Source organism: Dermacentor silvarum, chromosome 5 (genome assembly GCF_013339745.2).
Source record: "Dermacentor silvarum isolate Dsil-2018 chromosome 5, BIME_Dsil_1.4, whole genome shotgun sequence".
Lineage (NCBI taxonomy): Eukaryota > Metazoa > Arthropoda > Arachnida > Ixodida > Ixodidae > Dermacentor > Dermacentor silvarum.
This window is the reverse complement of record NC_051158.1, coordinates 158,261,461-158,274,344: the sequence shown is the minus strand read 5'-3', so window position 1 is coordinate 158,274,344 and position 12,884 is coordinate 158,261,461. Positions and strand designations below refer to the sequence as shown.

At 47.6% G+C, this 12,884-nt stretch overlaps 1 protein-coding gene across 1 annotated transcript; it reads left to right on the top strand.

Annotated features, from left to right (window-relative positions):
• The first annotated feature begins 10,378 nt into the window (after nt 1–10,378).
• LOC119454512 (uncharacterized) lies at nt 10,379–12,498 on the top strand. The gene is made up of 3 exons (XM_037716421.1): nt 10,379–10,469; nt 10,563–11,416; nt 12,460–12,498. The coding sequence occupies exons 1-3, from the start codon at nt 10,379–10,381 to the stop codon at nt 12,496–12,498; spliced, it is 984 nt and encodes a 327-aa protein (XP_037572349.1).
• The last annotated feature ends 386 nt before the right edge of the window (nt 12,499–12,884 follow it).

Genomic DNA, 12,884 nt, shown 5'->3' with positions numbered 1-12,884 from the left:
CGTAGGCTACTTTAATTTATTTAGCACTACGGTTATTTGTCTTGTTGTATTACATACTTAAAGGTATTTTGTTGAACGTTTGCTGCTACATCCTTTTCAAATGTACAACCCCCCCCCCCTCCCGTAAGCATGGGCTGTTTGCAATTTTAGAGGGCGAAACATACTTCGTAGCAGTTGAGATTTTATCACAGTGCACTTTCTCAGTTTTACATATTGTTGCCAGGCACTGAAAGAGACGACACTCAAGAAAGTGCAGAGGACGAAGACGTTCTCTGGTATCGCTCGAACTGTCTTTCATCTTGTATGCCAGTGAAAGCGTTGTAAATATCCTGTAAATATATTATGAACCTCTCTTCTCCCCGTAACATTTTGGTGGAGGTTACGAAATCTCCAAGGCGCACGACGGATTCACGCAGCGGCCGCTGCTTGTCTGCATCTACAATGCCAGCTCCAGGTGAGAATGTTTCAAGCTCGTCATCACCCGCGCCCACCGTAATACTGGCACAATTGCGCGACCCAGGAAACTTTTCCGGCACGGACAACACCGACATTGCAGATTGGCTTCAACTATGCGAACGGATGAGCGCAAGCAACCACAGGGACCAGACCACCATGCTTGATAATCTCATATTTTACTTTGCGGAAACGGCACGCGTTTGGTTTGAGACCCACGAAGAGCGAATCACCAGCTGGACTTGTGCAAACAAAAGCTCATTGATTTATTTGGAAATCCTGTTAGCCGCCTGTGTGCCACGCCTTGCACGCCGAGTTCAGACTTGCACTGAGTCTTATGTGACATATTCAGGACGTATTAGCGCTTTGTCGTAAGGTTGACGGGAATATGACGCAAGCGGGTAAGGTCATGCACATCTTCAAAGGAATCGCGGACGACGCGTTTACTCTGCTCGTATTCAAGAGCTTTTCGACAGTGCAGTACATCATTGCTGAATGCCGCCGCTTCGAAGAAGCCAAAAGCCGTCGACTGCTCACCACTTTTCTCGCCTTCCTAACACGGCTGCGGCATCTACCTGCCCGGACCTCTATCTCCCACCGGTGCCTGCTTCATCCGACAGTATTGTGCGCACCGTTAGCCGGGAGATTGAAGCGACCTCTCCAGTTCCTACCAAGGTTCGCGCACCAGACGATTCCCACGAAACAGTATCCCTCATCCAGACCACTATAAGGCAAGAATTGACCAACGTCGGACTGCTGCCACTTTACCCAGTCAACAGACCCAACTACCGCACATCCGGCTTACCCGATCTACCACGAAGTTCGTGCGCTCGTCCTCGTTATCAAAACTACGAAGAATGGCGCACTTCTGATGACAGGACTATATGCTTCTGCTCTTGACGGGTTGGACATATTTGCCGCCATTGTCGCAGCTCTTTGAACTCGCAGCCTTGGCCGAGCTTTCGAAATACCCGGCGTACGCCCGGTAGTCCCCGCTCGCCGACAATCATTGAAGAAGACACCTCTCCAACATCTCTGGCCGCATGAGCAAACCGTTCCCCTTGGCCACGCCCACGCCTTTCCCGCCTCTGCCTTGTCGCTCACCGTCTCCTTCTTACTCCCGCTGCTCCTGGAAAAACCAACGGGCGCAGCTCCGAGAGGTGAGCCTGCAATGACCACCCGACCCTAAATTTATCTGCTTATCAGTGTAGACATTTGGGCTTGTTGGTGTAACGTGTTTGCAGATTTTCATCTTGTAGCGCAAAAAATACACGGACGTAGATGAAGAACGAATACACACACAGGCGCTAACTTCTAACTCTTGGAAGTTAGCGCCTGAGCATGTCTTCGTTCTCCTTTCACGTCGGCGTGTTTTTTCGCTACCAGAAGATCATCTGCTTACACTGCCCAGCCATCACAACCTTATCAACATGAACGTGGACGATTAAGTCGCCAGTTGCCCTTGCGCCCGATCGCAAAAAACGCATTTAGTGCCGCAGCTAAACGTCGCCTCCCCTCCCTCCCTCCCTCCCTCCCTCCCTCCCACGGCCTTTCGCGCAACGGTAGAAGTTGCATTTGCTCTCCACCGTGCGTTCGCTCCCCGTGAAAGCGCGCGTCCCTCACGTGCTTTCACTCGCACATACAGCATACGGCCAATGAGTGTTTTTTTTTCTACACGCGGACACGACCATCGGAGACTGAGCCCTTAACAGCTTCGCTGTAAAACTACAGCTTGAATATCTCAGACCAATCTCGCTGACTTCGTGCATTGGGAAACTGAAGGAACACGTGGTCCTCGAGAGATTGAACAAACACATGGAGAACAGAAAAGGCTTTCCACACACAATGGTCTGCTTCCACCCGAAGTTATCAACGCATGACATAATGCTGATAATAAAGCATCAAATAATAGACGGAAACGGCTGCTCCCGTATGGACACCAGCGCCATGCTGGGCCAAGACCTAACCAAGGTCTTCGACAATGTGAAACACGAAGCAATATTGGAAAACCTGGAAAAGTTAGGTGTTGGGCGTGAGAGGTACGAATATATCAAAATGTTTTTGTATGACAGAATAGCAATCTTGACAATAGGAGGAGTCGAGTCGGACGAACTGCACATGGGAAGCAGAGGTACGCCGCAAAGCTCTGCTCTCGTCTTTCCTCTTCAACGTCGCCATGATAGGCCTCTCAGATATACGTAATAACATTGAAGATCTAACTATTAGTCTATATGCCGATGATATTATGCTATGGATAGCGGGAGGCAGTGACACACCGCAAAATGCGATTGATGCAGTCGGAAGCATAATTTGGGTCGAGAGGTCTCGATTCTCCAAGCAGAAATGCGAGCTTCTGCTATACAAGCCAACATCAAGAGGGAAAAAGAAAACGAAAGTCCCCAATATACAGCTCTTTGCAAACCAAGGACAACCCATACTGCTGGTTACAAGTATAAAAATCCTCGTTATGCGGATTCAGAAGAACGGCTACAGTATTGAAACCATCTGGCAATTAGAAAACAGTACATATCAGACAACACGTCTTATTTCGCGCATAGCAAATAAACACCGTGGTATGAAAGAAAATAACTTGATCAGACTAATTCAAGCCTTTTTCTCAGCCGGATCGTCTACGTAATGCCATTCCTAGACCTTAAAACTCAAGCAAAGAATCAACGTCATGATCAGGATCCCGGGTCTCCACTTCGAATGAACCTTTTCGAGGCACTGTGATTCCATAACATCCTAGAAGAATTGATGAAAGGTCACAGAACTGCCGAGACGGAGAGGCTCTCCAAAAGTAAAACCAGAAGACATATTCTAGAATCACTGCGCATCAGCTATGAAACCAAAACTGACATCATAACAGATATACCAGCAGATATTAGGAGACGCCTATATATCCCTCTGTTACCCAAAACACACGCATTCTTCGCACAACGAAGAAGAACGAAGAAAAGAAAGAGCCAAAGCATTAGGAAAAAGTTCCAAAGTTCTAAAGACGTACTCTATATAGACGCGGCCGACTACGAGCAACAAGATCACCAAGCCGACTACGCGGCCTACTACGAACAAGAAACCAAGGACAACCCACACTGCTGGTTACGAGTGTAAAGATTCTCAGTATGCGGATTCAGAACAACGGATACAATACTGAAACCGTCAGACATATTCTAGAATCACTGTGCATCAACTATGAAACCATAATTGACATCAAAACAGATATACAAGTGGATATTAGGAGAAACCTATATATCCCTCCGTTGCCCAAACACATGCATCATTCGCACAACGAAGAAAAGAAAGAGTCAAAGCATTAGGAAAAAAGTTTCAAAATTCTAAAGACGGGCTCTATGTAGATGCGGCCGACTACGAAGAACAAGATACCAACGCAGTGGCAGTAGTCAGTTATCAAGGATATGTAATTGCGTCAGGCACAGTCCTAACAACCACGCCAGAGGTAGAAGCGATGGCCATTCCACTAGCAATGACAACTTCCAAATATAAAATAATAGGTGATTCCAAGACGGCCATATTAAATTACGCTAAAGGACGCATCTCGCCAAAGGCTCAAAAAATTCTCCAGGCCAGTTTCCACAGAGACTGAGTCAGGGGAGTACAAATAATCTGGGTACCGGCCCACTCTGGCCTGCCAAGGAACGCGAATGCGCATGACGCGGCTCGAGGTTTGCAGACCGAGATGACGTCACCAACAGGGACGCATTCGCAATCCGTCGGTCGGGCAGAGATAGGCTCGTGTCCTATAGGGATAACATAGATCATTACAGGCTAGCCAGGCCTACCCACTGAACCCACATTGGTATATAAGCCGTCTTCAAGACGTCTTGAAAACCATTTTAAACGTTTTCAAGACGTCTGGGAGACGTTCTAGCAAGATATTAAATACATCTTCAGGACATATTACCACGATTTTGTCGGACGTCTTAAAACGTCTTGTAGCCGTCTCTACGACTGCCTAATGCAACGCCAAATTTGGAATATCAGACGTTTTACAAGACGTCTTGCAGACGTCTTGAAGACGGTTAGAAGACGTCTTGCAAGACATCTTAGGAACGTTCTGAAAACGGCTACAAAACGTTCTTCTGCACGCTTTGAGGATGTCTTGAAAACGTTTTTAAATGCTTTGAACATCTACTGGTAAACTAAAGCATGGCCTTTTCTAGTCGCTTGTATTTAGGTAATTAAGCCTTAAATTTTGTTTTACAGTATTTATAGTATTCACAAAAGATAGTGACAGTGAAAATAAACTTAGTGTAATGTGCAAAGGACGTGAAATCTGAACACGACGTAGGTTATTTCAACACAAAATGTATTCACAGAAGTCTTCACAACAAGAAGTCTTCACTTCAAGGAAGAAAAAGTGAAGAAAAAAAATAAGCATTAAACATAGTCACTGTGAATGTATGCATATAAAGTACAACAGGCTTGACCTCCAAACAATAGTTCAACACCTAATCTATTGTCAGCTAACGGAAGCACTAGCACAGAGATGACATTTTAAATAGTCTCTTGAAGCTAAAATTAGGTCATATAGCAATTCAGATGGTCTGTCTCTTTCCGATGTCAACTATCCAACGAAATGTTGCTTACCTTCAGTGATCTGGCTAGAAACGGCATACACTGCCCATTACGGTCTGGGATGACCCAATACAATTTAATTACCTTGTCAACACTGATCTAGATTTGCAGATGAAATAATATTACCAACATTATTACAGTAGTTTTCCTTGCAGGGATGTTTGGCAAGCACAAGAATTGAAATACACAAGACACCCTTCCATTATAGGAATAATTATAAAGGAATTGAGTGCCTCCTTGTTATCTGCTACATAGAAAAATCAATGAGGATGTTCCTATTCCTCGCAATATCGAAAAAAGCTTGGCGTTACCGACAGCACCAATCTCTATGGCCCATTTAATACGACCAACCATAGCATCACTGAAATATTGGCAAAGCCACAAAAACGATAAACACGTGTCGAAGCCACGATTAACATAAAGCATGATTATTCACACAAATGAAGCGCTAAAGTGGCCAAAGGTTTCAATGAATTTTAAATAAATCAGTGCCATGCCACTACACAAGTAAAATGTTTCTAATGCACCTCCCAGAGTTTTGCATTGTGGCTCTCTGTTATCACAAATTGGTCACCTCACGATTCAGGGAGCTGGCTTAGACAGTTCCACAGATGCACCCGCAGAAACTTCAGCGTGTTCCAATGATGCTTGACCTGAGATTCGGCACCTGCAATTAGAAGGTAAGACAAAAGATTAACAAAAATGTTACAGTTAAACTTTTTTTATAACCAAACGGGATTTAACAAATTATTGTATACAGCAAAATAACATTCCCGCTGAAATCCCCGAAGATATCCATGTTTTTATAACCTCGTTTCAACGATGTAAAATTATCCCGCCAATAGATACACCAAGAGTTTTCTCTGAAACAAGAGATGCTCGATCCTTGCAGGCTCGCTTCTGCTTTCCGCAGGGTAGATCACACATTCTGTGCCGATGTTTAAAACTTTTAGGTATTTGCGTTGAATCCACCGTCGAACACTGGTCCTTGAAACCACTACGCGTAGTTGCGCGTAAGCAGACTCTAGATCGCCATCGCAATTTCTCTCATTGCGGCACCGCGCAGGCTAGTTATTGCAGCTATAGGCGTGGCCTCAGAGATTGCGCCGGTGCAATTTCGGAGGACACGTCTCCCTGGGTGTACCACGTGCTGCTCGCACACGACGAACATTGTTGGTTTCGCAGCGTGCAACCTATTCAACCGCGTCACGGTTTCGCCCGATTCGCGATGCTAGAGACGACCCAACTAAAAGCGGTAACGAAAGATCATCACATTGAAACAGGAGGCAGCTATCGGAGACGCAATCGTGTCAGATGCTAAAAAGTGGTGTGTTAAGGACGCCGAAGTTTCTTTTGCTGTTTTATTAGAAGTTCAGCGAGCACGTGGCCATGTAGTCGTTCTGCTGGCCGAAAAGCCGTCTTCTTCTATACAAGTTCAAATTTGTGCACGACATCGCGCACATATTGCAGTGAACGGCAGTAATCAATATAATGACGTAATCTTGGCTCCCCCTTCAACTTCCCTATAAAAAGAATTTATTGCATATGACTGATGAAAGTTCCCACTCATTTATACCGAAGCCTTGTTTGCAAACAGTAACTGCTAGAAATCCCACCTAGGCATCCTCGGTATACAGATGCACTAATGCCATCACTGCGATTCGGCCTTATCTGTAGCCTCGGTAGCAAGTCCCCGAAATACTACCGTGAAATCCGGATTCTTCGCGATAACGACAGTCTTGTCCAAGAAGGCCAGTGCCATGGTTGGAGGCTGCCACGTGCTCCGGAATTACGTCGCAAGCGACATTTTTCGCCTTCACATCATACACATGCTGCTTCGAGCCCTATTTCGAAATTGCATCCTTCGTTGATTTAAACGTAGTAGCAGTTTGCGGCGAAAAACAATTCTAAGCCGTATCCTTCACATGTACCGGTTCATGATGCAACGTGCAGGCAGGAACATATATGCGCCGCGCGTCATAGGTTTTCAGAACATGTGGCAAGGCCTCCTCTTGGGGACATGTTGAATGGCAGCGTCAACTCAAGGACGCGCGGCCAAGCGAGGTCACTGGCCAACCTGAACACAAACAATGTTCTACGCAACGAATGAAACACTTCCGTGGTAACCGCACACAGAATGTTCGTGACGTACTTTGGGCCAGGCGCGTAGCCCGGATATTTTTTTCGGGGGTGGGGGTTGGGGAGCTGAAGCACCGCGATCGTATTGACTGCGGTGCTTCATTCGTTTTAAGCTCCCAGGCGTCGGACAAGCGTTAAAACGCGAATGCCCATAATAGCCGCATGTTCGAAGGATATGCGCCTTTGTTAATAGGCGACGTGGCAGGCACAAAAGGGGACCGGGCGCCGGCCGTAAAAAAAAGAAGGGGGGGGGGCGGTAGCCCGCTCAGCCCGCCCCTCCCCATCCGGTACGCTACTGCCCTGAGCGTCTTGATTAGAGAAACTTTGCCGGGATCGCTGTAAGATTTTTGCTTTAATCCTGGCTACCAGATTTCTGACAATGACTTGCACAAATTACGCCCGAGTCACCATAACCGGAAATTTTTATTCGTTCCATGAAATATCGTTGAGGCCTGCCAAATTGCCGGCCACGCGCTCTCGAGCTCGCACGACCCTCGCCTATGTCCCTTGAATGAGCAAGGCCATCGCAATTGTTCTGAAACCCTATGAAGTGGACGTCCCACGTTTCGGCCCACTAGTTGCAGCATGAACAGACAGATGTGAAGATGACAAGGTATGTTCCAAGCGTTGTATACAGAACAGCCTGCGCGAATCACGACCAGCTTTACATCAGCGAAAGCAGTCATATTGAAAGCGCTTGAAGCAAGAAATCTATGTCAAAGAGATGAATTCGAAATCAATCACAAGTGAAGAAACAATGTCGTTTCCAATGACCTTGCAGAGTACGTGGCAACCTGCATATTCCACTGACGAGACAAAACTTCTATCATTGCCAAGGAAACTGCATTTGAATCAATTGCTATCCAGACTACAGAAAACTACAGAAAAAACACTGTATCGCAACAATGGCAATATCCCGCCTGCATATGCAGAATACGGTTGTTTCGAGCAGTTCGTCTTATGAACAAGGCTTCCGTACGTCCAATTCTTATTAACCTCTTTTGATCAGCGTTCTTTCTTTTTTTATTCTTCCTGTAACATGAACTCCAGAACCAAGAGAATTGGCATAAGTCAGATGCAGCATTGAATTTGAACTTATTATTTGTTTCAAAATATGCAAGTCAATGTGAGTAAACTAACTGAAGACCGCCAAATTCTACTTAATAATCACTCTTGTGGTTTAACTTAGGACAGATAGATTTGTCAAAAACGAAGTGCAGCAGCATAAAAAAAATTCGGTCCAAAGTAGCAGTTAATGATGGAACAAAAATACATGACGCAAATACAGGACACACTTAGAATTTATTTATTTAAAGTCGCAAACGATAGGACATTACATCCATGTGTTATTCTGAAGGCCAACATCTTGTTCTGTCATTATTGAGGCCACAATGATATATTCACCTTCTTCTGTCATCCTCGCCTCAGTGGTAACCTCAACCTACTGAGCGGTTGGTTCAGCTTATCCACAACAACATGCTCAATTAAAATGACAATTACTTGACAAGCGCCATGGGCTAGTAATATCACTACTTCAAACCATTACGTTATTAGGCACCTGGAATAGCATGTCAGACGAATAGCCAGGCTAACATCTCCAGCGTCTCATTAACGAATGTTTCTCTCTCTTTCTATGTGACACTGAAAGCAGCTTAATAACGTAATGGTTTGAAGCATTTGATATGACTGGACCGTTGCGCTTGCCCAAGTTCTATCTGCCACATACAATTTTCTTTTTAGATTTGGTTCAGTTAAAAAAATAAAACCTTGTAGAATGAGAACACACGGTATGTTCTCATTCTACAGGTTTCTTTTTTTAGCTGAACTAAACTTTAAGAACATTTGGGCAGACAGCACAATTGTGCCGTCAAAATTGTTCTAATATACTCGATGAAGTGGCCTATTCTACGAAAAATCAAAACGTTTATTTGAGCAATTGACATAGTTACACTAATTAACTTTTATTAATAACTTTTTTTCACATATCTTTATCTACGAATTGTAGCTAGTGATTATGCAAGGCATATCGACTTGGAACATACATAGCAATGGTGAGGATGGCAACGGTTTCGAGATATGCGGTATCAAACTCGCAGTAAAAATGCACTGTTTTTTAACTTAATTTTTAAGAAAACGCTGTTTCATACATTGAAGCACACACTAACTGGAACACCAATGCATTTCGGTGGACACATTTAAAATTATTATATCGAAACTAGCGTACCCACTAGCTACAATTCGTAGATTAAAATATGTGCTCAAAGTAGTTAAAGTGTTTATAAGCGCAATTAAGTAAATAATGCTCGTATAGTAACGGCCACCTTATCAAGTATTTTTGATCAAGGTTTATAATTGTGCTATCTGCCACAGGCAATTAAAAAAAAATGTGCCGCTGAAAAAGACCACGTATATGGCAACACAGAGTCCGCTCTGGAACAAATGGGCCGAAGCCCCGCTAGGAGGCCACGGTGTCCGGACGTGTTTTCGCATGGGCTCCTCTTTCAGATCTGTGTTTTGGATTTTTATCGACTCCAGTGCCCGATTCATCGACACCCTACGACTCACCTAGTGAACCGGAGCTACCCGATACCACTGGGGTCACTGTGAGTCCATTTTCCACCAACTCACCAGTCTTATTTAGACTTCGACGCGGGGAACGCCCCAGTAAGCCTAACGGAACCGGCGTCTGCCCAACCTAGGCACTGCTCCATCGATGCATGTCGCTCACGGCGGGCACCGCTCCACCTCGCCCTCTTACTGGCACTATTGCCACCCACGGCCCTGCAACAAGGCAGCGTCTAACGTCATTACCGCTATTATAGACTGTTTCGGAGTGCGCTAACGAGCAAACGGTGCCAACAATGCTTAGCGACGCCGAAGAGGCGCTCACAACCGCCGACAAGCCAGCAACTATCAGAGCATTGAGTGACCGCGACGCGGCCAGCGTTCCCATCACAGAACAAACGAATGACTCGCAACCGGGGGAGGACATGGACGAGGATTCCCTACCTTTAGCCATCGACACGGACACCATAGAAGACGAAGCCTACAACGGTGCCTACTGGACGGTGGTCCGCAACAAGCGACGCGCCCGCAGCGGCCTCGCTCCATGAGAACGCCTCTGCACACCCTTTCGCCGAGCCCAGGCAGAGCGGGCCAAAGCGCCGGCCTCCTCTTCCCCTCAGAGATGAAACAGTTATCCTGCGGCCTCTTGGCGGCCTCAGATTGGATAAAGGCTCAGACCAACGTTGGCCACCGCGCTTTGGACAGCGGCCGGAGTGAGCCCAAATGACCGGAGAGACCTCATCCTATAAGGACCCGGCCAGAACAAAACCTGGCTGTAATAAGCACCCCATCATCGCACGTCGCAGACGCCCTGCTGAATATCCAGGAACTGTCGATCAGCCAACGCACCTACCCGGTGTCTGCATATATAGCTGCCCCCGATGATTCGTGCAAGGGTGTCGTTCCGGGACTGGGACCAGGCACCCCCTCACATATGCTGGTAGAAGAGATGCAAGCATCTGGAATCCAGATACTACAGGCTCAGATGATGGATCAGACGAATATTGCACTGGTCACCTTCGAGGGCCTACGTGTGCCACGCTTCGTCCGATTTCTTGGGGCAGAGATCCGCTGCTACCCACACCATCCCCGCCAGCCGATCTGCAAAACGTGCCTCAAACTGGGACACCGAGCCGACCACTGCCCCACACCGGACGTCACCATTTGCGCACAGTGCGGCATCGCAAATCGCGCCCCATCACACCCATGCTTTCCCCGGTGCAAATCATGTGGAGGGGACCATCCTACACCTCAACCGAAGTGCCCGCAATGCCAGCGACAACCCTTCAACAGAGCCTGGGTGAAAAAAGCCATCGAAGATGAACAGCGGCAACTGAAGGCCTCCAACAATGGGGCTCCTTCATCAGAGATAACCCCTGTTTCGGGAACATCATTCAAGAAAGCTGGCCGGCCTCGTTCGAAGACGCCGTCCAGATCCCGCCCCAAGACTCGGGCAAACTCCAAGTCCCGTTCCCGATCCCGCTTCCAGTCGTCCTCTGCCCGCAACCAGGTGAAGCGTCAGACTGCCCCGGTATCTCAGGCAGCGCCGCTGCCCTTCAGGAAGGCACTACTAAGCAAGCCGGCAACTTCAGTAGCTACCCCAGACCATCAGCAGCCCCGGGCTCCGGAGAACACCAATGCCAAGGTGGCACCTCGGCAGGTAAGTTGCCCGCGGGATTCTCCACAGCTCGCTTCCCCCCCCCCCCCCCAACCATCACCGCACAACAGGTCCCCCTCTACTCCCCTACCGAACACCCACACCGGTTCTTTCCCCGAAATCGCGCGGCTACGCCGTGACATGGAAGCACGCCACGCTCACATGCATGCACAGTTGGATGCTGCAATAGAGCGCATAAACGCCAGAATGCAGGCAGCTATAGAGAGAGCGCGGAAGGAGTCTCTAGCGTTCCGGCAGGAGATCATAAGCGTCATACATGCATCAGAGGAGAGGACACACGCCCTATTCGCAGAGTTAGTCTGCCGTTTGCATTCTATAGGCGCACCCCTGCCGGCTTCCAAATCCGCGCGTACCCAGCCACCCCTTACAGGTGCAAGAAGATCGCACACATACTCACACCCGGCGGCTTCCTCTCACGAGGATGATGGTGACCCTAAGCAAGCAGCACATCGTGGTCTGGCCGGGGAACTGCAGAGGATACCGTTGGAAAAGGGCATCCCTGCAACGGTACGCTGGTATGTCCACAAACCCTCCTGATATTATCCTCCTACAGGAACCAAACTGCTCCCCTTCTCTATCCGGCTTCACCACTTTTACGAGTACCTCTCCACTAGTGCGAGCCCTGGTATCTAAACACTTAACGTGCAACTCCCACACTATTGACATCGATATCCCCCACCAAATTCTTGAAATCATTACACAGGGCAAGAACAGTTGCAGTCTCTTCATACTTAACGTGAACAGTTATCCCCGCTCATGCACATGCACTGATTTGCACATGCACTGATTTCATCGCCGTTAAATTGAATTTGGACGCCTTGGGCGCACCCTTCTCGTGTGCGGTGACTTCAACGTTCCGCATACTGTTTGGGAGTACCGCAAATCTGAAGCCAAAGGAACTCGACTCTTGGATGACATATGTAACTTGAGATACACCTTACATACAGAACCAGGGCACCCAACACGTTTGGGTAACAACGTCACACGTGACAGGTGCCATGACCTTGCTTTTTCCAAAAACACAGGACCAGTGGTTGCGCGTGGTCCTTTCGATGAACATCTAGCCAGCGACCATTATATCGTGGCCACTACCCTACCACTGCAGAGTGCACACTGTCCCGAGCGTAAAGTGCGCATCACGGACTCGACGCGGTTCAGGGAGCATCGACATAATACTAGCGAAGGTCTAGGATACGAGCAATGGCTCGAGTCCCTTTCTGCTGACCTAGACGTGTGTGGGCGCACAGTCGTTACCACAACTGCAACCCCGGACGTGGACACGCACCTCCTGCATATGTGGGAGGCACGTAGGGGGCTCACGTGACGCTGAAAACGCCAACGCCTCAATCGCAGGCTTCGCCGGCGTATCGCCCAAATTTTGCAGGAAGCACAGGAATATGCTGAGACACTTGTCCGAAACAACTGGCGAGGTTTTTGCGAGCGTCTTTCA

Excerpts from the sequence above, each read along its gene's own strand:
- LOC119454512 (XM_037716421.1), top strand. The coding sequence starts at position 10,379 with ATGAAACAGTTATCCTGCGGCCTCTTGGCGGCCTCAGATTGGATAAAG. Across the intron at positions 10,470-10,562 it reads CGCTTTGGACAGCGGCCGGA|ACGCCCTGCTGAATATCCAG; the intron begins GTGAGCCCAAAT and ends CGCACGTCGCAG. Across the intron at positions 11,417-12,459 it reads CCAAGGTGGCACCTCGGCAG|GACCAGTGGTTGCGCGTGGT; the intron begins GTAAGTTGCCCG and ends CCAAAAACACAG.